Consider the following 26,969-nt stretch of genomic DNA (forward strand, 5'->3'; position numbering starts at 1 on the left):
GAATAGCCAAAGGTTGCAGACCCCTGCTTTAAGGTCACAATAGGAATGAGAACCAACTCGTACTCCCTAGTAGGGTATATTTACAGCTCGGGGTGTAGTCAAATTGTCTTCAGCACGGCACAGGGTGTCCCGGAGCTGGATTGGTCTTGGCAGGGGTCAAAATTGAGATTTCAGGAGCTAAAATGAGCTCCTGGGTATTGGACATCACCTAGAAGCCAGGAGCTAACCCCTAAAGAACCAGGAGCTAGTACATCATCTGCCACAAGATGGCAACTTTAACTTTTTGTCGATTATATACAATCCATGATGCTTTCAAATGTCTCCAAGAGGTCTCTAATGCTTTTTGTAGACCACCCCAAATACAGACAGTTAATATCACATACCTAGGGATGTATGGCACCAGATGGCCTAAGGAGCCAAAAGTAGCTCTTGGTGTGAAGCTAGCTAAGCTCTACAGGGCTATAAGGAGCTAAATGCCGCCCAGCAATTCCAAAGCCTGCCTGCCATTGGTTGCCATGGGAGTGTGATCGGTAAGTCCAGTATGATATACAGTGGACGCAAGTCTGCTTCTACTTGCACGCGGTCTCAATCAACTCGAGGCAGAGGTTGCTCCAAGTTAAGTTCCTCCCTAGGGCATACTTTCCTTCAGCCAGAGTGGGGTCTTTCACTCTAGGGGTATGCTTGGACTGCCATAGGTCCATCTCTGCGTGAGCGACCTTTTTTTGCATGTATTGGGAAAGCCTTGTGCTCAGAAGTTTCCTCTCTGCTCTTGAAAATAAAGTATGTTATTGGCATCTCAGCCATATTTATTAATCTGTGCTGGGATTAATAATAAGAAAAACATTCCACGTTCTTGAGGGCGTCTGGCTTAAACAGAGTGATGATCTAGATTGTGTGAATGGGTGTGTAGTAACTCCCCCTGTAGGGGCCTGACTGAGCCTAAGATTGTCTTGGGTCTTCACCACAGGTATGATCTTTGTATCTTCTAAAGATGCATTTCTTGGAAAAATGTCTGGGTCACCTAATCTAGCACAAATATAAAAAGTAGAGACTAGCTCAGCTCAATGATGACTGATATTGCTACCCAATTCAACGCTACGCCCTTGTAAGGGTGTCCCTAATTACGCTCACACCAGAATGAGTGCACCCCTATAGGGAAATAAGGCAAAAGGCGATCTTGTAAGGATAACAAGTTTTAATCTAACAAAATGAGGATGGTAGCAAAGGACTCTGCTGCCTGAACGGTCCCCTCCTTGCCTATCCTTCTCCCCGTTCCTTGCTTCGAAATTGGTTTCAGGCAGGGGTTTATATAGTCCCTGCTTGCTGTGGTGATGTCACTGGAGCTGGATCATGGCTCCATCCCAAACCGTCCTTTTTCCATAATGGGTATGCTCCAAAGCCTGCCTTCTTCGTTGTCTGCGGTTTTGTCAGAGCATGCTGTTCTACATTTTGCTAACTATGCAAAAACACACTGCAGCTCTGCAGAGTTTTACAAACCTTGAGGCCTATCCCAAGCAAAACTAAACATTTTTATGTACAAACTATTTTCATTCATTCTATCCATATTTCACTCCTGCTAACGTTCTATGGGCCCTGTAGTTTCCTCCACACACAATACTTGTAATTTATCCCATTCTGCATTTTGCTTCACAAAAACATGCAAGTCCTATTTTTAACGCACATGGACCCTTGATGGACGGTGGACACCTGGTGAGTCAGTTTGTACTGGCCATGGTGACGGACATTAACACTAAGCCTGCGGTCTATTTTGAATCCCACAGGCCACATTCCTTCTGGGAAGGAAGGGGAGTTTGACTCATCTACAGCACTAGTTAATCTGTTAAAATGCCTGGGATCGGACATTCTATCCAACTAATAGTTAATTGTGCCATATATTTATACAATAACTACGTTCTTCAGTGCTTGCCTATGTCTGTGTATGTGATTGTGTGCATGAGAGCCTTCCCAGTGCCTCCCATCCCCCTTAGTCCATAATAGCACCTTAAAGAGGTCTTACCTAACTCTAAAGCACTTGCGAGTTCGGGAGGACCCTGGTTCCTTCCCAACTTTACCCCCGTTCGTTACTTCTACAGTAACACCCGACATATCTACAACCCCAAAAGTATCAGTTTGAGTTTCACGGTTTGTTTGGCAAAGTGTATTAGAACCCCCAATTGATAGCATCTTTGCAATACTAGGTACTACATTGACACACCTTCAGAGACCCAATTGGCACGTGCATAAGAGAACCAAGAAAATACTAGGTACTACATTGACACACCTTCAGAGACCCAATTGGCACGTGCATAAGAGAACCAAGAAGAACTTAACGGGCACCAGTATTTTTACTGCTGCCCCCAGCTATTACTGGACCCAATCAAAGGCAAGCGATAGTCAATCCTTGTTCTGAACTCCACCTTCTTTCTTCATTTGAACACCTAGATTGTGCACCGCCTCGATGATATGGGATAATGACCCATTCTCAATATCCTCTGGGGGTACAAAAATGTATCTGCTGCTTCTCAACCTGACACACTCCTCCTATGGCTATTAACAGATCCATCATATAGCAGTGCTGCATCGTTGTGAGTTTCAACGCACGGAGCTCTACTTTGATGGCGTTGAACCCATTCTCTATCATTGGCGAGCTGGACTAGCTCCCATTGAATGATCTGGACCCAGTTGGTGTTAGCAGCTGCTTGTACCTCAGGAGCCCAAAAAAATCTCTGCTGAGCTAAAAAGTCGATACTCTTCAGGTATTCCTTTGAGCAGTGCGGAAAAGTCTTTTGAGATCTGGTTCGATCCCTTCTTTCTTTTCAGCTGTTGAAACATTCTTTTTCTAGCAGCATATGAAATTCTTGTGATCTGCAAGTCTCTCTACTTCTTTAGGTGCTGGAGTGGCTGTTGGCACCTTGACAGGCTTTTCTTTTCCCTTCAGGTGTTCTTCCGGGATTACTAGTAGTACTGAGTGCAGGGTGGCCAGTGAACACTGGCCCCTCCAGGATGATGGGAGGTGCAAGTAGGCTTGTCGGCCACAAACCCAGTAGTAATCCATCACGGCTGCCGTACCTTTCGTCATATCGGGGATCACAAGAGTTTGGTTGCAATGTGTGTTGCGCCAACAGGAGCTGTTCCTTCATTTCTGAAACAAAGTTCATAGTCCATGTCTCTATGTATTCGCACTTGCTTTACCATTGTTGCAATCCATGTCAGCCTTGTGATGTATTGGGACCATATTTGCGCACACATAGTCTCTAACTGGGCTATTATTTCTTAGCTGTACTCGATCAGTCCATCTGCCGGGCACGTCACTGTGGTACCCTGCCATTTGTTGTTGACATGTGAGTGACCTCCCAAGGAAAAATATGGTGCTTGTTGACACTTGCTGTATTTCGTACTGCCATTGCATAGCGAGTGGTCTGGATCAATGCTCCTCAACTGCACGCTGTGTGCTTGGAATTTGTTCTTTATCCTACATGGTGTACCAGGCATTGTGCCTCTATAATTGGGACTGGACGTGGAACTAAAACCTTAGGAGCCCCTGACGCATGCAGGAAGAGTGCACACACACGTAGCAGCTTTCATTCATCACATTCCTTCCCACATTACGCATACTGGAGTACCAGCTATTAGATGACTCTGAATGCTGAATGTCAGAAATGGCATCAAAGCTTAACCCCTTATTTAAATCGTTCATACTTCCCATTTTATTCGTCTAAGAAAATCTGTGGGGGTGGCCGGCAAAAAAAGAGACGTTGTTTGAGTCTTACTTATCATAGACATATTCATACTAGCATTATTTTCCTTTATATGAAACTGTCCATCCCCCCTTTATATGGCCACCCCATAAAACACATACCTTCATATGCTCTGACAGCAACGACCAGTGTCGCACAATAAAATATAATTATTGATCTATCAAGAAAGCATAATGCAGAATTCCTAGAACGAATTGCATTCGGTTTATCACTATCCCTACATAGAGAGGATTGAACATTTCAGTCAGACATCCTTGTTTATCCCTGGAAAGGAGAAAAAAGGTTACCAAGAAAGAGGGAGAAGGAGAAGGAGAGACCCTTTTCCCACCAGGGCCGACCGGGTTCTAGACTTTGAAAAATTGATGAATTGAAAAAAGCAAAAGAAAAGAACAGTAAAAAAATTTGAAAAGAAAAATCAGGGGTGTGCCACAGCACACCACCCTGGCATGGATCCTTTACTAAACGTTTTCTTCATCAGGTATGTCCTTGATCCGTCAATTGACCTTTGCAGGCTCTCAATGCCTCCAATGAGAGCTACAAGTTCTGCTGCCAGATTTGAATAATGTATATGTAACCTTTTCATAATCCGAACTACATGCTCCGCCCCCCCATTACCACGCACCACTTCCGCCCCTCTATGCCTCCTTCCCATCTCCTGGTCAGTTATTGATGACCCATCAACATATACTATATCTCCTTCCGTCAATGCAGTGTCTCTTCTACCTTTACCCTCCTTCACCCTCGTATGTAGCCCAGTCATGCGTTTTCAGGTCATCATCAGTGGATGCCGCTGTCAAAAATGTGGCAGGATTCACCGTCCTACACCTTACTATATGAATGAGGTTTGGATATTATAATCTCATATGGAGAGGATCACCGAGTCATCAAGGTCGATTGAGATCTTTCCAAAATGGTTAATAGTGAATGTTCCACAAACACGGTAACGGAGCACCCCATGACAATCGTGGAACTTTTCTCCATCGCAAATGCAGCTGCTGCGAGTGCTTGTTCGCACGTAAACTGTCACTGCATGACTTAGTCGAGCGTCCCACTATAATGTGGCCCATTGTGCTCTTTTGAGTCAATATTGCAGTCCTAAGCCCTCCATAAGAGTGGGAAAATAAATAAAACTCCTGTGTATATTCCGGAGTTGCTAAACAGGGGCCGTGCAAATAGCATTTCAAGTCCTCAAATTGCCTGTTCATTTCTCCAGTCCGTTCTAATTTGCTGTTTTTTGTCTTCTGTGCTACTCTGAGACTTTGTAACATCGGCCTTGTGTAGCCTGCGTAGTCGAGGATCCATGCCCTACAATAATTACATAAGCCCAAAAACTGCTGCATTTCCTTGATATTACTGGGCCTAGGGGTGGCGCGTAGCCGCCCTACCTGGTAGTATTTTTCCTGTCTGCAGAGATAAATTGCCCCAAATACAGTACCTCCTGTTGGCAGTATTGTAGCTTCTTTTATCTGCCTTGTACCCTTTGTAAGCCAGCAATTGCAATAATGCAATAGAATCCCTTGTGCACTGCTGTTCATTTTCACTACATACCAACGGATCATACACATACTGGATGATTGTGCTAGGCACTTGAATATTTCCCAAGTCGGCATGCAGCACTCTATTGAACATTCTCAGACTTTTACAGTACCCTTGAGGCAATCTCGTGTGCTCGAAGTGCTGTTGACCATGCATAAACGCAGTGAGATATGAAATCGGGGTCGAGTGGGATTGAGAAGAAGGTATTATTCAGATTCACCACTGTGAAGTACGTCGCTATCTTGGGAATGCTACCTAGGATTGTCGCAGGATTCAGAACTACCGGAAACTCCTTCTGCACCACGTCATTAAGAGGACATATATCCTGGATCATCCTCCAACTACCCCCTGTTGCTTTCTTGACTTGTTATATGGCCGTATTACACATGGACGTGTATGGCACAACAATCACTTGCTCTAATAGAGCATGAATAGTGCCTTTTATCCCTTACTCTGTTTCTCTTGACTATGGGTACTACCACACCCTCGGAAGTACTGCTCCTGACTTCAACATAATCTGTACTGTGGTCACATCTCTCAGTAACATCATGCGGTTTAACAGTCCATACTTGTGCTGGCACATAGCCCATCTCCTCCTAAAAAAATAAAGATTGGGTCACCCCTGCCATCAGGCGGCACTGTACGTTCCTATACTGCACCATGATATCACAGCGGATGCAGATTTCCAAAATGATCTCCCCATTTTGCTCACTGTCCTCAAATCCTCATCAGTCATTTCCCTGTACTGTCTGGTCTACACATAGTACTATGCACCACTTGCACCCTTCCTGATCTGTTCCAATCAGGACTACTCTTTTGTCTGACACTACTAGTCCTTGCAAATCTAATGACAATAATGTCCCTGCCACCACCTCGGGTGGTATCATGGGTTGGAAAATAAAATCTGTGGGCACTCGCCAACATTTTATCGCAATTTGAGACACAGCTTTTGCTAGTACCTTGATGCCATAGACACATGTCCGGGACCACAGGCACTTCAAAGACTACTGACTCCCTTGTCATTGCATTGATTATTACCATTGCTCGAGCTCCACTCATCCCCGGAGTGGAACACACTACCCCTTAATCTGTGAATGATATAGTTACATTTAGTTTATTGAACAGATCCCTACCCAACAAGTTAACAGGGGAAGTCTCTGAATATAACAAGGGAGCTTGTACTACCTTTCCTCCTACTTTTATATCAAGCTCCTCAGTGTATGGCACTGTAGAAATGGCCCCAGAGAATCCGTGCGTGTCAATAGTTTTACCTGATAATGGAAAGTTCCCTTCAATAATGCATGATTTAGTTTCACCTGAATCTACCATACATATAAATTACGTTTCCTATTTCCGCCTCCACTTAGGGCTCCTCTTCGGGGTGTGCGGTTGCCAATAGGATTAGACACACAAGTGCTCTCTGTGGGCTGTACTAATCAGAATATGTATTTGTCCCGGGGAATGAAAAAGGGCTGGCCCGCCATTGTAACTCCTTGGAATGGGGCACCCGTTTCCCCCTGCCACGGTGTTCCCTCACCCTGCTGCGGTTGTTGCCCTTGCCTGTCAGCCCCATAAGGGAATGGATTTTGACCCCCTCGCCCAAATTGCAGGTGTCCCATTCCTTGAGGCCCTTGAAATCCCTGCCTTGGAGGTGGTGGTCCATCATTAAATCCCATCCCAGGCCTGTTCCTGCATTCCCTTGCAAAATGCTCCCATCTCCAGCAGTAGCAGCACTGTGGTGTTCCAATCCTCCTCCCGAGGGCCCTATCCCCCCAAAAGCCTCCTGCTCTTCTCAAAATCACTCTTCCCCTTGGTGCTCCTTAATACTGCCACTGTGTTCGGGGTACGGAGCCCCCACTCCCACCCCATTGTCCCTCTCCTCCTTCGGCCCATAGTGCCGCAATTGTGGCATTCACAATCTGTTTAGTATCTCTTGTCCTTTTTCCCCCCTGAGCCAGTGCCATCACCGGTGCTTGGACGGAATCCTTATTTATTTTATTTTCCACTAGTTTTGCCTCGTCAGTTTGCCGCTTCTGGCCGGTCTCCCTGTCCCGCTCCTTGATTCTCTTACAATGTTGGACTAATTTTGTATTTCTGCCCATCCTTTGGCTTCATCTTCCACAATTTATTTCTGGTGCTTTTTGGACCTCTTTTGGTAATCACCTCTCTATGATAAAATAGAAAAATGGTACTGAATGGTACCATTGCCCTCCTGTCTCAACTCTTTACATTTCATGAAACTTAAGAATAAACCTTATTGGGTCCTCTTCATCACCCATTGTGCATTGCATTAAAGAATGTAAGTCGGGGGTACCTGGGTACATCCTTCGTAGGGCATCCCATACCCTTGCCCTTACTTCATTAAAGGCTGCTCCATCATGTTTGTTATTTGCAAGAATTATCCCAGGGTACCCAGCCTTTACCCATATGTCCCCAGCCTGATCTCCAACTATGACGACCAGTAAACTCGTAAGTTCTCCTAGTGCTAATGCTACCCCTCTTTGTTTTTAAATTCATAGATCCATTTACTGGCTCTGGCTGTAAGCTGTGGGAGAGCTTTAATCAAGTTATTGTTGTCCTTTTGAGGCCATGGCACATACTGCGTTATCCCTACTCGTTTTATATATGAGGCAACTGCATGTCTATTTTGTTTCCAACCCCTTTTTTAGTATTTTTCTGATCATGTACTACCACCATTAAATCAGGTTGATTTTTCAGTCTACCCCTTCCCACTGCCTCTTGTGGCGGGGATGGGTTTCTCTCCGCCTCCTCTCCGTGATCTTTCTTCACCTGCCTCTTCATTATTTCTGCCACCTTGATCTTCCCATTCATTTTCCCTCAATGGTTCGACTTCTCGTCCCAGAACTATCTTTTTTGACACAAACATTTCTTATTGCCACAGGGTTGAATCTAACGAAAAAAACTCCTGACTTCCAATCCCAGATTTTCTGCACCGGTACCCTTATTTCTGATGGTATTTCCCCAGGCTCTTTTAACCTGACCACTTTTCCTGCAACACTCTTAACTCGTTAATATCTGCCTGTGAACCCCCTGGGTGCACTGATGCTACATTGATGTCAGCACTTGTGGATGGGTTAAATGGAGGTGCAAAAGCTCTCGAGTCCCCTCCCCCTCAGCCCCCTTGTTGCTGATCCTGATTATACTGTTGTGGACAATTTCTCTACCACTGGAGGCTTGTACACTGAATTTGTATACCCTACTGCAGGTTTAGGCGTTACAGGGTATATCCCTTACATTAGATCTCTTCTTTTTTTATCCTCCTGATCTTCCATATCCTCGAATAACCCCAAGACATCTAAAATCTTTTTCGTTTTTTGTAACTTCTTTCCTTTATATTTTGCTGCTTTAAAAAGATGGACCTTTTTTCTAGCGTGGTTTCTGTTATGGGAGCCCTGCTCTGGTCAGGAGCAGGACACACCCTCCACCCCCTTCCTTTGTTTCCAACACCCATTGTCTGATATTTTTCTATTCTGTCACAGTACAGTGGCAGGGCCCTATGCATGTGTTTTATTGGGGTTGCTTCCCCCATACTAATATTGCACGTCCCCCATGCTTTACTTGGATCTTACTGCTATGCTGTGCAAGCTGCTGCTTGTTACACAAAAATACAGATCAACTCCCTTTTCCTCCCCCACCCACATTTTTACACACACAGCAACTCATCCACCTTCATAATTGACTAAAATCCAGGCCCATTCCTTATACCAAGCCACTACTTATTTTTACCTTATATCCTCGTAGTACCACCTTCTCAGCTTTTTTTACATGCTGAGGATCCCATTGCTTTTATCGTCCTAAATGAATTCAGCGTGGCACTACCTTCTCAACCTATTATGGCTGCTCTTCCATTTCTTCCCAGTCTTTACAGGCTGAAGCTCCTTTTCCATTATAAAAAGTAGAAAAACAGTAATATGTGACAATTTCAATACATGTCCCACCTCCTATCCAATCTATACCTTAAAACATCACCTGAAATCCTAACTAATTTATACCGTAACACATCACCAAAGGTCCTATTCAATCGTTGTCATTGACCTCGTACTTCATCCATTCACACCGCACATACTGTCATACACACATGTCCCCCTTCATGTTATCTCTTACAAGAGACTACTTACATGTTCATGTTTACCAGAGTTTCATGCGTTACGGGGTCCCTCGCTCTGGAGCCACGCCCCGCTTCAGAGACTAGAGGATTTCTGCCAAAATGGCTCCTTCTAAAACCGCTCAGGAAACACGTGTTCTTTTATTTGGGGGACCGGTCGCTGTAGGTGGAAGTGGCTCTTTTTCCTGGAGAAGTGACCTGGAGCCTTTCCGCAAAGTACGGGGGGGAACTGGGATCATGTTGGGATAGGCACCACTTTTAAGGGTGTCTCTAATTACGCTCACACCAGAATGAATACACCCATCTAGGGAGATGAGGCAAAAAGGTGATCTTGTAAGGATAACCATTTAATTTTACAAAATGAGGACTGCTGCCTTAACGGTCTTCTCCTGTCCCACTCCCTGTTCCTCCCTTCCAAAGGGGTTTCAGGCAGGGTTTTATATTGGCCTGGCTTGCTGTGGTGGTGTCACTTGAGCTGGATCATGGCTTCATCCCAATCTGTCCCAAATAGGGATGCTCCAAAGCCGCCTTTCTTCTTTGTCAGCGGTTTTGTCAGGGCATGCTGTCTACATTTTGTTAGCTATGCAAAAACACGCTGTAGCTCATGCTTTCCTCCATTTTACTAACTTTGCAAAAATTAACTGCAGCTCTGCAGACTTTTACAAACCTTAAGGCCTAGCCCAAGGGAAAACTAAACATTTTTATGTTCAAACAATTTTCATTCATTGTATCCATATTTCACTTCTCCTGCTAACATTCTCTGGGTCCTGTAGTTTCCTCCACACTTAATACTTGTAATCTATCCTGCATGGGGTCTGGCATGGATTCACATGCTCCTGAATATTCCCCATCGTCAGGCTGGGAATCCTCAGTAAAGAAAAAATGAGTTTCAGTTTCACTACTGAACTGTCTTTCTCCTAACGACCAATCACTGTTCTCTGGGTCATACTGCCCCCAGCCAATGACTGCCCTCTACCTAAGTCCCTCCTCTGGCAGCCATCTTCCGATTTTTACCGCACGTTCAAGTGTTGGGAGCCCTTGTGCTATAGCTCTCGAGCTTTTACTGCATTTTGTGACTTTTCTAAGAGTTTTACTCTATTTTTCTGGTCAATCGAGCCTCAAGCTCCACCGATTAACCTTCCGGTTAACGGGGACCCGTTTTCAGATTCTTCAACGCCCCTCAAGAGTGGATTTTCATAGTTTCTTCTTGGAGGATTCCAGAAGCTTCTTCGAGACCTACACTGCATGTCATGGCGGAGGAGAAGGACTGAGCGCCTCTCTTCAAGTTTGCCCCGGCTGCAACCTACGGAACGTCTTTTCGGACCAGTCGCATGTGGAGGACGACTGTGTGGCTTGTCGGGAGATGGTGCCACGCACTCGGGCCGACCGAAGCAAGCGCCTCAACGAGTGGCTGCAGGCCAAGGCCTCTGCTCTGGGTGAGCCCCAACAGCATGCCTCCCCTCCCCAGAAGAAAACTGAGCGGTCTTCTAAGGCCCAACATAAGGCTAAGCACAGCGAGCCACTGCCTCCGGGAGTGCCGTTGCGACAGGCTCCTCGGCGGCCAGGGCGAGTTCAGCGTCTCCAGCACCTTTGACTGCGAGCCAACGCTCAAGTTCCTCAAAGAAGAGGAAGTCGGACCTTTCGGGTAAGAAGACCCAGCCCGGCCCGACGGAGAAGGCCAAGGGGGAGCGGGGCTCCGATCCTCCCCCGAAGGTGAAGGCCGCGGACTCTACCAGGACCACGAAGGCCCAGGTGCATCAGATGAACGCCCACACTTCCATCGAAGTAGTAGCGGCGTCCCTCGCGAAGGCCGCTGGGGCGGATTGGCAGGGCATGACACCTAAGGTGAGGGTATCCCTGCCTGCCAGGAGGGAGTCTTCTTTCCAGCCCATCGAAAAGACTCTGGAGAAGGTGATGCCCATCATTTCACCGAAACCGGCGTCCCCTGGTCGCAGAGAGGGGGGGCACGTTGGTCCTCCAGGGCACGGACATTTCCTCAGAGGAAGAGCTCACTAGCCTCTGGGTCCTCCAGGAGGGGATATACACCGAGAGCAGGCCCTACTGGGGGGGGATCCCAACGAGCGCGATGACGAGGAGACCGAGGAGCAACAGGGTGGTGACGGAGTGGATTAGCCTAAGCCGCAACCGCCCTGGTCCCCGTTGCTTCCACCCCAGCAGCCACCTGGGGATCTCTCAGTGGACATTGTTGCCGCTCTGCATACCCTGTGCTCGAAAATCCGAACAAGGATGCCTCTTGCGCCGGCGGCCCCGCTTGCAGCGCTGAGGCCATTGGTGGAACCACCACCAAAGAGGAGAGTTCACCCTCCTCCGCCTTTACACCCCTCGCCTCCCTCTTCCCCCACCGAGGAATGACGTGGAACTGGACACGGCGACGACGGGCACTGGCACAGACAACGGCGGCCTGGGGGAAATCTCACGCCTCTGCTGGGCAGATCTTCACCGTCTGACGAGATTGGCTCGTTGCACACCATGATCTTCATGGCCTCAGAGCAGTTCCAGCTCCTCCTGGAGGAGAAGAAGAAAGAGGGTTTCCTTTACCAGTGCCGGGAGCCGAAAAGGAAGACCGTTCTTTCAATCCTGTTATTGGATGACATTTGGGACGAGGGTTTGCCCCTCATGAAGAACCCCTCATCGGCTCTGGCGAAGAGGGATCGCTACGAGAAGAAATTCAGAGTGCCAGACTCTGCGCCCAAGTGCTTACGGTCGCAGCCGTCTCCAGACTCTGTGGTTTTGCCGGCAGCCAAGAAGTAGTCTTCAGGATCATCCTCGTTGGTGGCCTCCTCCCCCATTCGGACGGTGAGGGGAAGAAGTTGGATGCCATGGGGCGAATGTGATCTCGTTGGCAGCAACGACCATCAAGGCCGCTAACGCCCTCGCCATTTTGGCGCATTACGACAGGGAACTTTGTTTCAATATGGCCCCCCTCCTGGACTTCCTTCCCAACGACTAGTGGGCTGAGGCATTGGAGATTCTACAGGAAGGCGAGGTGGCTTCGGACCACGCCATTACAGTGGCCACAGACATTGCCGACACAGGATTCCGCCAAATGGGCAACAGCGTTTGCCTTAGCCGGCAAGGCTGGCTGAGGGCCACTAATTTCCACCCAGATGTTCAGGTGTAGGTGTTGGACATGCCCTTCGACGGGGACATTTTGTTTGGAAAGATTGTGGATGAGTCTCTCCAGGCCATCAAAGCAGACACTGAGACAGCTTGTGCCCTGGCCACGCTTCAGCAACGACTGCCGTCCTATCGGACTTCTGGAGGGAAATCCCAAGTTCTTCTAAAGGATTCGGGGGAGGTGTCTCATCCTACCGTCACCCCCCCTGCTCATCGGCCCAGGAGGCCTACAGGGACCGCGCCAAGTCTGGAGATGGACGTCTTTGTCGCCAAGGCCCCCAAGGCGGCGCTTCGACGTCGAAAACAAGATTGAACCGGCCGTGGAATCCGGCCCCCTCCCGTGCTCCCAGGTGGGAAGCCGGCTGGCGAGCTTGGTCAGCGTGTGGAAGACCATCTCCACCGACCGTTGGGTGCTGGACGCTCTCACCCATGGACACACCCTAGAGTTCCACATCCCTCAGCTGCTGCTGGAGGTACAGGCCATGTTAAAAAAGGGGGCGATCAAGCTCATACCAAAGAGGCTCTGGGGCTCCAGAGTGTACTCTCGTTACTTCCTTGTCAGAAAGAAGATTGGCGGTTGGAGGCCCATTCTGGACCTCTGCTGTCTAAATAAGTACATCAAGTGCCAAATGTTTCGGATGGTGACCCTTCAGCACGTGCTAGGACAGCTGGAAGAGGAATTTTCTATCGTCGCTGGACTTGAAAGATGCCTATTTTCACATCCCCAAGTGCCTGGCCCTGGTGACAGCGCAGCTGCGTCTACGAGGGATCCACTTGTATCCGACTGGCTCATCTGGGCAAACTCCATGGACATTGCCGTCGACCACACAAAGAAGACAGCCCAACTCCTGACGGACCTGGGGTTCTCGATAAACTTTGCAAAGTCCTGCTTGACTCCTCGCAGGGCACGCGGTTTCTGGGAGCCCGACTCAACAGTGTCGTGCCTGGCGTCTCCGTCGGAGTAGAGGATTGTGGCCATCTTGGGCAAGGTACAACGGCTGTTGTCCCTGATGGTTGCAAGGGTAAGCTCCTTCAAGTCCCTTCTCGGCATGAAGTCATGCATATATCTGATTCGGCTGTGCAGGCTACGGATACGTCCACTGCTAGAGTTCCTCGATGCCCGCTGGATTCAAGTGGCAGGGAGCTTCGAGGACAAGATCGCACTTGACAAGAGTATACGTCGAGCGATACAGTGGCGGGGAGTGCGCGCACATCTGTTTGCAGGCGTGGATTTGCAGACCCCACCTCATCAGGAGATGGCCACAACGGATGCCTCCTTGGAAGGATGGGTAGCGCACTCTGGATGTCTTCATGCAAGAGGCCTGTGTCTACCGGAGGAGAGGTAGATGCACATTGTGTTGGAGCTGCAGGCAGTGTTTTGGCCCTCAAGTCTTTCCTTCCGTCCCTCAAGGGCAAAGAGGTACGGGTCTTCATGGACAACACCACCACGATGTTCTACATCTGGAAGCAGGGGGGATCCAGATCCCTGGCGCTCTCCAAAGAGTTGCAGGACCTTTGCCACTAGGCCGTAGCCCAGGGGCTGTTCCTCATCCCTTTTCATCTAGCAGGAGTTAAGAACACCATTGCCGACTCTCTCAGCAGGGATCTGTGCTCTTACCACGAGTGGGAACTTCGGCAGGTCCAAGTGGACCACCTGTTCTGCAGACGGGGCAATCCCCAGATCGATCTGTTTGCGATGGTGATGAACACCAAGTGCCGGAAGTGCGCCAGCAGGTTTCCCCAGCCGGGGAGCATGGGGGACGCATTCTCTTTCCCGTTGGGGCGACCTGTTTCTGTATGCGTTTCCTCCGTTGACGTTGCTTCGACTAGTCAATCAACTCAGACGGTCCCGGTGCAGGATGATCCTTGTTGCACCGGCACGGCAGAGACAGATATGCTACCCAGACCTTCTGGACTTGTCAGCATCCCCTCCAGTCAAGCTTCCGGCAGACTCAAATCTTCTTGCCAAGGAAGGAGGCGCGACTCCACCACGATCACTGAACCTGAAGGCCTGGCTCCTGCAGCACTAGAGTTTGGGGGCTACGATCTCCCAGCAGATTGTGAGGAGGTGCTCGCCAAGGCCAGAGTTTAATCTACTCTCGAATGCTACAGGCCGAAGTGTAAGAGGTTCGCTGTTTCGTGCCGTACTCAGATCGACCCTCTACGAGTAACTACTCCGCAGGTCCTCCCGTATTTGTTGTCGTTGGCCAAGGCAGGAATGGCCCATGCTTCCATCAAAGTTCAACTGGCGACTATTTCCCGCTACACCAGATCTCCTGGACGATCATCCTTATGGTTGCATCGTTTAGTCAAGGAGTTTGTCAAAGGACTATTTTGCTCGTTCCCGCCGGTGAAGGCTCCGGCCCCGGCATCAGAGCTCAATGTGGTGCTTACTAGGCTCGTGGGTCCCCCGTTCGAGCCTATGCTTTCGTCGCGACTGAAGTTTTTGTCATGGAAAACCGCTTTTCTTGTGGCCATCGGCTCCACACGAGTGGGAGAGATCCAGACCCTCTCTTGTAAGCCACCTTACTTGACATTCCACGGGACGAGAGTGGTGCTATGGACGCACCCCTCCTTCATGCCCAAAGTGCCGTTGGACTTTCATCTAAACGAGCCTTTGGTGTTGCCTGTATTCTTCCCGACACCTTTGTCGCCGACAGAGAGGACTTTGCACTCGTTGGAAGTGGCTAGAGCGCTGAAGTTCTATGTGCCCCGCACAGTGTGTTTGGAAGACGTCGCAACTTTTTGTGAACTTTGGCCTTGTGAACCATGGTAAGGCCCTCTCCAAGGCTTCCATTTCCAGGTGGCTCTCTGGCTGCATCACCAATTGTCACTGGTTGCCGAACCAACCGTTGCCCGGCTGTCCGAAAGCCCATTCGACAAGAGCGATCGCTGCAACTACAGCGTTCCTGTCCGGTGTGCCCCTGCTTGACAATCTGCAGGGCTGCTATATGGAGGTCGATGCAAACCTTCACAAAGTTCTACTGTGTCAAGAGGGATTGCAGGGAGGAGTCCAGAGCCGGCCAAGCAGTGCTGCGCAGCCTGTTCGCTTGAAGGTGATCCTGGTGAGGAGGTAAGAGATGCTTAATGTTGAGCCTTGCCACCTCCTGTGGTTGGGCATGTGTGCACTGCAATGTATTCTTTATTTATGAGCATGTGAATTCATGCCAGACCCCATGCTGGAGAAGGAACACGTTACTTACCTGTAACTGTTCTCCAGCATTGGTCTGGCATGGATTCACATGCAAACCCTCCCACCTACCCCTCTGCGGCTCATCTCTTGGTCCTAATGCCATGTTACGTGCTACCATATCTGAGGATGGCTGCCAGCGGAGGGGCTTGGGTAGAGCAGTCATTGGCTGGGGGCAGTATGACCCAGAGATGAGTGATTGGTTGTTAGGAGAAAGACAGTTCAGAAGTGAAACTGAAACCAATTTTTTCTTTACTGAGGATTCTCAGCCTGACAGAATATTCTTGAGCATGTGAATCCATGCCAGACCTTCTGGAGAACAAGTTGCAGATAAGTAACTTGTTCCTTATCCCACGCATAATACATAAATCAATGTTGTTCAAATGACATGTAAAGATCGGTGTTTTCGCACTTTGAAATTGTACATTTCTTATCGATACAGATGTGTGCAATAACAGAATTTTGTATTTTCAAATGTTTTCTAAATAGAATATGACAATGTTAACAGTAGAAAACTAGCTGTTTTGCACACGGATGCACATTTGCACAACATCTTTATGTATTAGTATTGATGCTTTTAGAGTGTACCTAATAGCGTGACTGTGGTGTAGTTCAATTTAGAAAGTGTGCCTAATAACGACATTGTGCCAAAGTTGAATTTAGAATTGTCCCCATTAATGTAACTGTGGTCTAGGTCAATTTAGAGAGTGTACCTCATAGCACAACTGTCATCTAGTTTATTTTAGAAAGTGTGCCAGTAGTGCAGCTGTGGTCTAGGACAGTTTAGACTGCAGATTAGTTCAATTTAGAATGCAATCTCATTTTGCCAAAGTTGAATCTAGAACTGTGCCGAATAGCGAATTTGTGGTCTAGCACAATTTAGAGAGTGTATTTAATAGGGTGACTGTGGTCTTGTTCATTTTAGAGAGTGTCTAATATCCTCACTGTGTCAAAGTTTGAATTTAGAAAGTGTGTGTAGCTGTGGCCTAGTTCAATTTCGAAAGTGTGCCTAATAACCACATTGTCCCAAAGTTGAATTAGAATTGTGCCTAATACCGTATCTGTGGTCTAATTCAACTTGGAGAGTGTTCCTAATAGCGCAACTATGGATTAACTCAATTTAGAAAGGGTGGAGGGGAAGTGTGTGCTTTAGAGGAATTAGATGGAAGGGATGGAGTGGCTGGAACGGATGGAGTGGACGCAGTGGATGCAGTAGGTGGCTGAAACGGATGGAACGGAACGGACGGAGTGGAGCCTAGGCGTCTCCTCAGGTCTAATGCATTTAAAAACAGTCTGGGTGTCAACCATCCAGAATGAACACATATTCCTGACCCTCCAAACACATCACCTACCGCTAAGAAGCAGCTATCATGCAAATGCCTCACCAGCTGCACACACATCCGGTGCACGACACACCTTCTCTCTTTTTCTTTCTCTTTTTCTCTTACTCTCTCGCTTTCTCTCTCGCTTTCTCTCTCGCTTTCTCTCTTGCTTTCTCTCTTGCTTTCTCTCTCTTTCTCTTTCTCTTTCTCTTTCTTTCTCTTTCTCTTTCTCTCTCTTTCTTGTTCTTGCTTTCTCTCTTTCTCTCTCTTTCTTGTTCTTTCTTTCTCTCTTTCTCTCTCTTTCTTGTTCTTTCTTTCTCTCTTTCTCTCTCTTTCTTGTTCTTTCTTTCTCTCTATCTCTTTCTCTCTTTCTCCCATTCTCCCAAGGGCGTTCAACCTACCAGCGCTTTGAGATCATACCAATGATACATAAGGCGCTATATAAATGCAAAATAACATAACATTTATGGAATGTTTGTGTCCATTGAGTTTGTGTATTTTTGTTTTTTTTCTAATTTAAAAGAATTATAAATTACATGTTTACATTCTTGCTTGTACGGTACCATTGTCCTGTTTTAAAGACCTACATTTAAAAAAATGTGAATATTCTGCTTTTGAGACACTACTCTTGTTAGAATTTGTTAAACATCTTCCAGACATTTCGAATGTATCCTTATTCAAAGGTCCAAATACCCAGAGTTGGCTTCAGCTGGACTAGAGGGTTACTATTGCTCTTTTGTGTCAAGCTAACTAGGTTTTACTCTGCTACAACCTGCAGCTTAATTGCTCCAAGCTCCCATCGCTTTTGGCTCCCTGGTGCGAGTTTCATGCAGTGGAGGAGTTATTGTGTTCAGACCTAGTTGCAACACAGGCATCCTGTGATTGTAGGAAGATATGACCAATATGTGGTCTGTTTGTTTTATGGTTATTAGAACAAGTAGGGTGGCAGAGATCACTTGATTAAACTCCTGGGGGAACTAAATGGGGAAACGTTTGCATTAAATGGAAACCATGGCTGTAATGGCTGAATTCTTGATTGCTGCTCACCTTTATGTAAGTGGCTATAAGGGGACTTTTATCGAGCCTTTCCACAAGTTGGATTACAAGTAGCCTTGTCTCAGACAGGGCAATGTTGGTAAGGAAATAAATATTAAATGGTACTGACCACTTTTTCTTTTCTCCCCAGGAAAGTGAAGATGGCATTGAAGGAGATGGTGAGTACCTTCATTTATTTCTGGGAGCAGTGAATATTGTTTCATATGGCTACATGTATACATGAATTCAGATTTGTATTCGCTTTTCAACATTGGACAAGTGACTTCCTCTTTATAGATGTTAAATGGAAACTGTCATGAAATGTTTTATTTGGGAACATTAAGTAATTACTGGTGTCCTCGTAGAGCACACTAACCAACATGTTAGGACAGCCCTCCTGGATTTAAAAATCCAAATGGATGAGGCTAGAGACAATGGAAAGCTGGCCTTACTCCTATTACTCGACTTATCGGCAGCGTTTGACTTGGTCGATCACAATATATTAACCACACATCTCAACACAGCAGCCTTCTTTTCCACCAAAGCGGCAGCCTGGATCAATTAATTTCTCTCTGACAGATCTATGAGGGCGTTTGCTCCAGTTGGATCTGCAGAACCTTCCCCAATCACCTGCGGAGTACCGCAGGGTTCGTGCGTCTCCCGTACCCTCGATAACATTTTCACAAGGCTTCTGTTAGATCACCTAGACGACCTTGGTGTATCCTACACCAATTACGCGATGATACGCAAATACTCCTCACACTCTCCTGCACCCATCACACAGACTCAATACTCCGAAATGAAATTTACAGCAAAATTCAAGCTTGGATGGCCAAGTATTGTCTCGGCTCAAATGATAAGACTGAGCGTCTGCTCATCGGCTCATCCTCAATATTGATGAGAACAACATCAAAGTCGACAAGGATGCCAAAACATTAGGATTTTACCTGGACTCCTCCCTTTCACTCCACAGACAAGTAAGCGCAACAGCATCATCAACTGCCTACACTTCTAAACTAATAAATGTGTGTAGACCATTCTTGTCCACCAATAGCTGCATCACCCTGGCAAGAGCTCTTATACTCTAATTGGACTACTGCAATACTCTTTCTTAGGCACTAGTCAGAGGAACCTACCCAAGCTATAAGTATTGCAAAACAACGCCCTCAGAGCAGCCCTAAACATTCCCCGGTCCAACCACATCTCACAAACCCGACGGAACACCAATTGGCTCCCTATACAAGACAGGATCACTTTTAGAACCCTGATGATCACCCACAAGTGTCTGAATAACTCAGCCCCCAAGTACCTGGTCGACAAATTCTCCAGAAAACAATCCACTAGACCCACCAGAGCCAACTATGTCCACTCCCTTAATATCCCTAAATTCAAGCTGTCTAAAGCTGGAGGATCTAGCTTCCCAGTTTTGGCACCCATGACATGGAATGCTCTGCCCCCTGACCTAAGGGCAGTACCCTCGTTCCCATCCTTCAGGGACAAGGTAAAATCATGGCTCTTTTCCCTATCCAATTAATGCCACACCTGGCCTTCTTGATGACTGCTTAAACCACTTGACCAGAATGATCACAGCCTAGATCTGTATCAGGTGACCACCTTGAAGATACAACTTCAGAGTTCTAGAATGAGACATGAACTCTGTACATTTGTGCTTTCTAAACCCCATGTCTTCTATATACCAAGACCTGTTCCGTAATTGAAGTCGAGGACCTTTGCCTGGCACCGCACTCTCCTGCCGCTTTCTCTCCACACTTGCCCTGGTAACCTACCTACTAGCCAGTACATCACCTGCACTGGGCAAGAACACTACATAGCTCCTAGCTATATTGCCGTACGCCTCTTGTAATTTTGTGACTTGATCTGTAACTCAAGTCTAGTACCTCGATTACACTGCACTTTTTGTGCCGCTTTTTGTCTTCACCTGTCCTGGTAATTTTTATTATCCGTTTCTTGTAACAATTGTTGTACATTCAAGCAAAAGCACCCAGATACCTCTGGGTTCAGCGCGCTATACAAGCAAATAAACTAAACTAAATAGTTTAAAAAGTGGAAAGCCCCAAAAATGAGTTTTAGAATTAAATTTTGGGTACAACCGTCTTTCCCGCCTGCTCACTTGGTGCCAGGGATCCTATAACAAAACTGACCAGTGCAAGACACTTTATACAACGAGAAACAATGAATCACGAGAGGTAATGGCTGCTGTTAACAAAGCGCAGACGTGACTGTAGGAAACCTTTTTTTCAACTGTTAAGTGTAGTGATAACAATTCTAAATTGACTCAAAAGAAACTGTCTGTTGCCGTTTTGTAATATTTCAACACTTTCCAATAGCCTTTCATGGTTTAGTATTTTTTTTTCGTGGTTTGTGCTCCTAAAAATTAACTGAAACAGCCCTAACCTGGACTTTGGTACTGATCCTCCGTGGGTCCTGGGAGTTCTCGGACAGAAACTGATTTTAGAAGCCGTCATGGATTTATTAGTGAATTTAATATAATCACTGCAGTTCATGCTCTTCCCATAAAAAACAATGGATAGGTTACTAATTCTACCAATATTTTTCTGATTGGATCTATTGGTAAATCGTGACCTATTCAGCCTCAGTACATTGTATCCATTTTTGGGAGGCCTTCTGTGTTTTTATTTTTTTTATTTATTTTTTTTTTTGCGAATATTTTACCCCTTTTCTCTTCTGCAATGTAATACGTTATGCATAACAATTCTCTTTCATCTAGATAGGATTTTAAATGTTAGCATGCCCGCACTTAAGTGAAACTAGAATGCTAGCATGTGTCGCACCTAGCGTTGTGGACGTTAGCCTGCGCAGCGTCTAGATGGGATTGTGAGGGTCAGCAAGTGCTACACTTAGACAAAACTGTGAATATTAGCATGCTAAATGTCAGGTAACCCACTAACCATTATAAGCTCAAACTCTCTGCATACTTATCTCACTCAAAAACTCTCACAATCATCTCTCGCAATATAAGCCGCACACACTTCATAACACTGCAACCACACATAAGCCGCACCAACAGCACACGCGGACTGACACCGATCCAATACCCGCACCAAAGCTCAGCACCCGGTGTATACCGAGTTGAAGCTGCCAACAGAACACCACTACTCTCACTATCCTACTCCCTCTTCACCTTACTAACCCATCCTACCTTATTGTTTACAGATCTGCCAGAGCGCCTGGGGACCAACTCTGTTGGTGACGGTGCGCGGTATAAATACCTTTAACATTTTAGATGTATGTGTAATATTTTAATAGGGTTTGGGGCGATAAATATCCATGTACTGACCTGGAGGTTCTGGGATAGTGTTTGAACGATGTTTACCCTTAGTGTAGGTGTTCTTACACCCCTCACCAGCGGGATGTGGAAAACCTCCCCAATGATTGTTCTCCAGAATGTGAATCCTCGCCAGATTGACGGGCCCTATTTTTTTTATCCACAGCAAGAAGTAACCCAGAGCGCTTTTAGCCATGTTGAACACAATGCAGAACAACAGTGATATATGTATAGGGCCACTTGGCAACAATGGGGGGCAGTGGGGGTTTTAGGGGAGGTAGAAGGGTAGAGGTGAGAACCTTGCAGAAAGAAGGGCCAAATGCCATGCTTTGGCACTGGCTGCACTCTCTAGAGTTTGTTCGCAGTACACAGTGCTCTCATATCCGAAGTAGGGGAGGGTGTGTTGATTGCTTAGTAATATGTACAGGCTTCGTATGCTGGAGAAATGTTGTTACAGGTAAGGACCTTTACCTTATTGAAGATGTGCCTGTCGCTGTTTTGTGACTTCAATCTTATTCTGAGGCATGATTTTAGCACTCAGTTGGACAACGTTTTTACATTTCTCTTCTGGCTTATTTTGCAGCTGTCCTCTCAGATTATGAAAGTGCTGGAGAATCTGAAGTAAGTTAATTTAGTTTTCAGACGTAGGGTGGAGTGTGAGGTCAATGGTCCATTATGTGTGGTGGCCTGGGATAATTGATAAAGTTGTGGCGGGCATCCAACCTCCTTTACTAGCATGAGGACCGGGCTTTGTACATGGGATGAGTGGCACAGAGCACTCACTACAGGGGACATTAAGAAGCACAGTGCTGCATAGTGGGGTAAAATTGTGCTCTATTCACTACTAGATCAGTCGTATTGGGGGTCAGAGTTGCGCACTATGCTCCGAAATAAGCTGTTGCTTCCTCCGCTGGTTTTGAGACACCCGGATTTGCCCACTGCAACAACACGCCTGCTGAGTTCTAAAGCTTTTTACTTGTCTGAATAATGGCACAATATTTACCACATATGGGTTTACCAATTCCAATAAATGTTATGTGCTTTTCGTTGAGGTGCTACTTGTGGTATTTGGAAGCATTCTGGCATGAAATGTAATAGAGGGGAAACGGGAAAGAAATTGGAGCGATTTGGTCATTGCTTGAGAAAGTGCCTGCTGTGATTTATTTTTTTTTGCATGATGCCGGAAGGTTTTAGAATTCAGTGTTCAAAAAGACTGTGTGTAGCTCTAGAGGCGTGCGGGGCACGTTTGCACTTTGCTTTTTGAGAAGCAGCTTGCGAAAGGTTTGCTGGGCTGCTTCGTTCTGACCAAACTTGCAAGTGTCTTGAAATGTCACTTTTAAGACCACCTCATTCAGAGCATTATGTTTCATATATTTAGGTAGCACACAATAAGCTCTTCCGTAAAGTGCTTCTCTGCACAGAAAGCTCTTTTGTTATGACTTGGTCTGGCTATCCAGAGGCGCAAAGGTGTGCATGAAAAGTATGAGTGTAGACATAAATGAGGGCCCTTTCTGCCGTTCGTGGAGAAGAGGGTCTTTTTGTCTATAATGCTTTCCTTCCGAGGTCCACCATTGCTGAACATTCACATGGTCATGAGTTGCCTTCTCAGTAAGCTAGCTTAGACTACAATTTGCTCTTGGTTACTGCGTGGGTCTGGCGCATGTGTCCAAACTGCAGCTTAATGCCCAGCTAATATGTCGGAAGGATACCAGTCAACAGGAGATTGCCCCCATATTTAAAGCCTTTGTGTTCTATGCTGAGAGATTTGTTCTCTGTAGAATAGCTTTGTTAAAGTTATTTGCGCAGCGTGATGGGAAGACACTCTGGCAGTAATACCTGCCATGAGCTTATGACCCCATTCACTGCAGACGGTTCCAGAAGTTGAAAACCGAGATTTCGGCTAACAGTTGCACATTTTGAAAGCTTTTTACAAATTATGTAAACCTACATCGTCAGGTCCCTTTAGTGCTTATGCTAGTCCTTTGAGAATTTCGGCTCCTAAAAAGTTACCTAGGAAGGACCCAGACCCCATCAACTGCACGCTGCATGTCCTGCAGTAATGCCTCTTCAGTTCTTTGCTGAGCTTTCGCCTGAAAGCTTTTTCCATCTCCCTCGTGGGTTGTCGGTGGGTGGCTCGACACAGGTTCCATCTATACTGTGGAGCCTGCATCAGCTAAAAGTGGGCTGGGTGTGGAGTCTGCTGACCGGATTAATGCTAGGTGGTTTGTAATATGACCTTTGAATGGAATGAAAAAGGCACACATGTTGAAGATGGAAACGGTGATGATGACTGAACCGTTTTGTTCTCTGACCTGATTCTTATCCTTGCGAGAATTTCTTTAAAATGTCCCCCATCGTATGGGATTATATCTTCTAATTATTGCACTTATGAAATGTGTTCTGCTAGAAGTGGTTCTTTCTGCCATAGCTCCTTTTAGATGGAGAAAATGAACTGCAGTAATGGACTATAAGCAGACCTGTTCGACAGTCCAGTACACAGACTATGGCTGACTTTTTCTGAAAAGTGTGGCGGCAGGATGTCTATTATGCATGCCTAAAGTGCCTAAATGCTAAATGCAACAAAGTTAGTGCAGTGTGTAGTCCTAGTTTTGAGGCAACTGTTAGGACAGTTTTTCTGTGGTCCTGCTAGGAGCTTAGTAAAACCATATAACTGAGATGGTACACAACTCCACTCTTAGTACAAGGCTGTACCACCAGAGTATATGGTAGCGTAGACAGAGCAGTCAGGCTTGTTTTAGGAGGGAGAGAGGGTTGTAGGAAAGTGTTTGGTAAGAATAAGTGCAGTCCAACTGTTGTGGGACTACGCAAGATTTATCTCTAACCCACCTTTTAGTAAAGGCCTGTACTACACAAGTTAGTGTGAGTGAGCAGCCAGGCTTATCTTAAGAGGGGTAATGTGAGCTGTAGAGCTATACCTTGAAATCAGTAAATACAGGTATCCAAATAAACACATACACACTTAGTTATATAATAAATAACTAGCAGTAACGGTAATCCCAAGTTAGGATTCAATTCAAAAAGTGAACAATAAAGCAGGTGAGTAATTCCTTCATATGTTACAAATTTTCCAGCACCCCAGGGGTGACTTCATTTGAGGTTAGTATAGCACTTATCACCTTTGCAGTATTGAGTTTTTAATGAGGGAAAAGTTAGGGTTAGATCAGAACAGACTGATATTCTATAAAAAAAAACTTAAATTCTCCCAAAGGGATGCAGGCACTCTTGTAGCCCAGCATTAAGAGTGTTCAACCATTAAAACCTGTAGGGGAACAAGCACTGCCAACGTCAATAGGTTCAGAAGGAGGCCTTTAGGGAGCCAGGACAGCCAAAGTCAATGGGCAAAGTCAAAGTTCTGAGGCTCATCTTCTTAGAAAAATGTTCTTAAATAGTTAGTGTTCAAAAAGAAATCACAGCCACTCAAGAGGAGTCACCGTCAAGAAGTACAAGCTGAAAGGCCAGTGCAAGTGAGTTGAGGTCAACTCGAGAGTAGGGTTAAATGGCACTCCCAAAGGTAGGAAGCACCCCAAATGGCAAAAGTATAATGTACCCCAAGCCCCACAGTACCTTTTTGAATTGAAGAAGTTGTTCCCGCTAAATGCCTTGTGGTTGCAGTGCAGCAGACCCTTGTTCCTCGTCCTTGGTTGTAGTGATGAAAGGGAGCACGTCTGGTGGTCTCCTCCAGCAGCACTCGAGAGAGGGACTCGGCAGCAATGCATTCCTCGGGATTCAGCTGCTCTTTGTGATTTTGGTGCCTTTTTCTCAGCGCCAAAGAACAACAAACAGCTCTGGTTTGAGGTTTCTTGATCCCTCGGTCCTGGACACTGGTGAGGGGATTCTGGACCTGGATTTCCTGCTTCTGTAGGGTCCTCTAGATGCCCACAAAGGTTTGGCCGTATTCGCACTTCGGAAGAAAATGCACTCACAGGCGGTCTAGGTAGCCCGGGTATTGGGCTTCTGCAGCCTTTGAAAGTCCCATCAAGTTGGGGGTTGTGCCAAAATAGATTGTCTTGAGGCTAGTTGGTCCCACCAGCCTAATGGAGGTAGGAAGTCCCGCACAGGGTCTTCCTGCTGATTCAAAAACTTGGTCAACACAGCTGCAGGGCTTCACCAGACACTTCGAGGTCCAGTAGGGTGCTTCTGGTGTCTTCTCTGGTCTTCTGGTTCGGATGTTATCCTCCAGTGGTCGACTCTGCTTCTAGTCCCAAAAACCTTGCTTTTTATGTAAGTTCCCATTCCTTCACAGCCCTAGGCTGTCAATCACACAGCAGGTCAATTGGAACTGGTTTCACTCATGCACACCTAGAGACCAAGGACATGGACTTTCGGGACCTTCCCTTACTTACTGCCTTTCCAGACACACTGGAGCCTGGGTGGGCCTCAGGGCTGAAGCCCGCCACAGGCAAACCACACAAAGGACTCCAACCTGATTCAAACAGAGTAAAAGCCCAGAAGAAATTAACTGAAAAGAAATGGCTAAAAAAGAAGACTGGGGCCTTTTTGTGAAAATGGTCACCCTTGGGTGCTGCACTGCAGCTGAGGTATCAGCCGGCATATACAGGTCACCAGGTGGTAAAACAAACCACTGCCACCAGCCATTCAAGCGAGTTAGTTTAACAAAATGCTCCATGAGGGATTGGTTAAAGGAGTTGCTATGCAACCCCCACTGCACTCCACACAGGGTGCTGTGTGCTGGACCCACAAAGGAAAAGGTAAGTAAGACAGGGGGGCGTCATCTTACTCTTCTGGGGAACAGTAGTTCACCCAAGAAAATGTAGTTTAACAATAAGGGAAGTCCAAGGGACTTCTCAGTGGCACTGCACAAAAGGTGCTGGGCGTAACAATGTAAAAAGCAATTGAGCATTTCAGTAATTTCGGAAAATAAATGTTTTAAAAAAAAACATTGTAAAAAGCAGATGCCTATGCAGTTTATCAGACTCCATAAAACAGTTAGAAACACAGAAAAAAAGTCAGGAAAACGCATGCAGGAGTGAAAAAAAAAAAAGTCTTACTCGGGATAAACAAAATTAAAGCCCTGAGCCTGAGTCCAGCAAAAAGTAGGCAAAGTTAAGTCTTGGGGTAAGTAATATGTCTTAGTCAAAACACATTATAAAAATGTAATGCTTTAAATTACACAAACCAAAGCATAGACCCTGTACAGAAAACAAAGTATTTCTAGGGACCTTATCAAACACATTTAATATAGGACACACCTATTCATGGGGAGTAAAACCATCAGTTACCTTTTAGATTACTTGACAGTAGGTCAAGGGTAGTAGACCCTGTCAGTTATGCAGTGACACTCAGTTAAGGAATCACTCAGTAAAACATCCCTGTTACCAGGATACTTTTCTGAATAGTGGAACACACATTTAAGGAATAGTAGAAACCTATAACTACATTCAGGATAACAGTTATACCATGTGAATAAGACCTTGTGGTGTAATATACTATGACGGGTGCTTTTCAGATCAGTGCAACGCAGACTAAGGTAAGCAATAACCCTCTAACTTATTTTAGGATGTTACAAGGCAGACCA

At 46.3% G+C, this 26,969-nt stretch overlaps 1 protein-coding gene across 1 annotated transcript in view; it reads left to right on the top strand.

Annotated features, from left to right (window-relative positions):
* Positions 1 to 26,969, top strand: part of CASC3 (CASC3 exon junction complex subunit) — a 446,580-nt gene that overhangs the window by 44,437 nt on the left and 375,174 nt on the right. Inside the window, exons 2-3 of the mRNA XM_069634785.1 lie at positions 18,257 to 18,284; positions 21,996 to 22,033. Coding sequence (XP_069490886.1) covers positions 18,257 to 18,284; positions 21,996 to 22,033 — 66 coding nt within the window. The remainder of the gene's footprint in view (positions 1 to 18,256; positions 18,285 to 21,995; positions 22,034 to 26,969) is intronic.

This window comes from Ambystoma mexicanum, chromosome 13 (genome assembly GCF_040938575.1).
Source record: "Ambystoma mexicanum isolate Mex_15411 chromosome 13, UKY_AmexF1_1, whole genome shotgun sequence".
NCBI classification, from domain to species: domain Eukaryota; kingdom Metazoa; phylum Chordata; class Amphibia; order Caudata; family Ambystomatidae; genus Ambystoma; species Ambystoma mexicanum.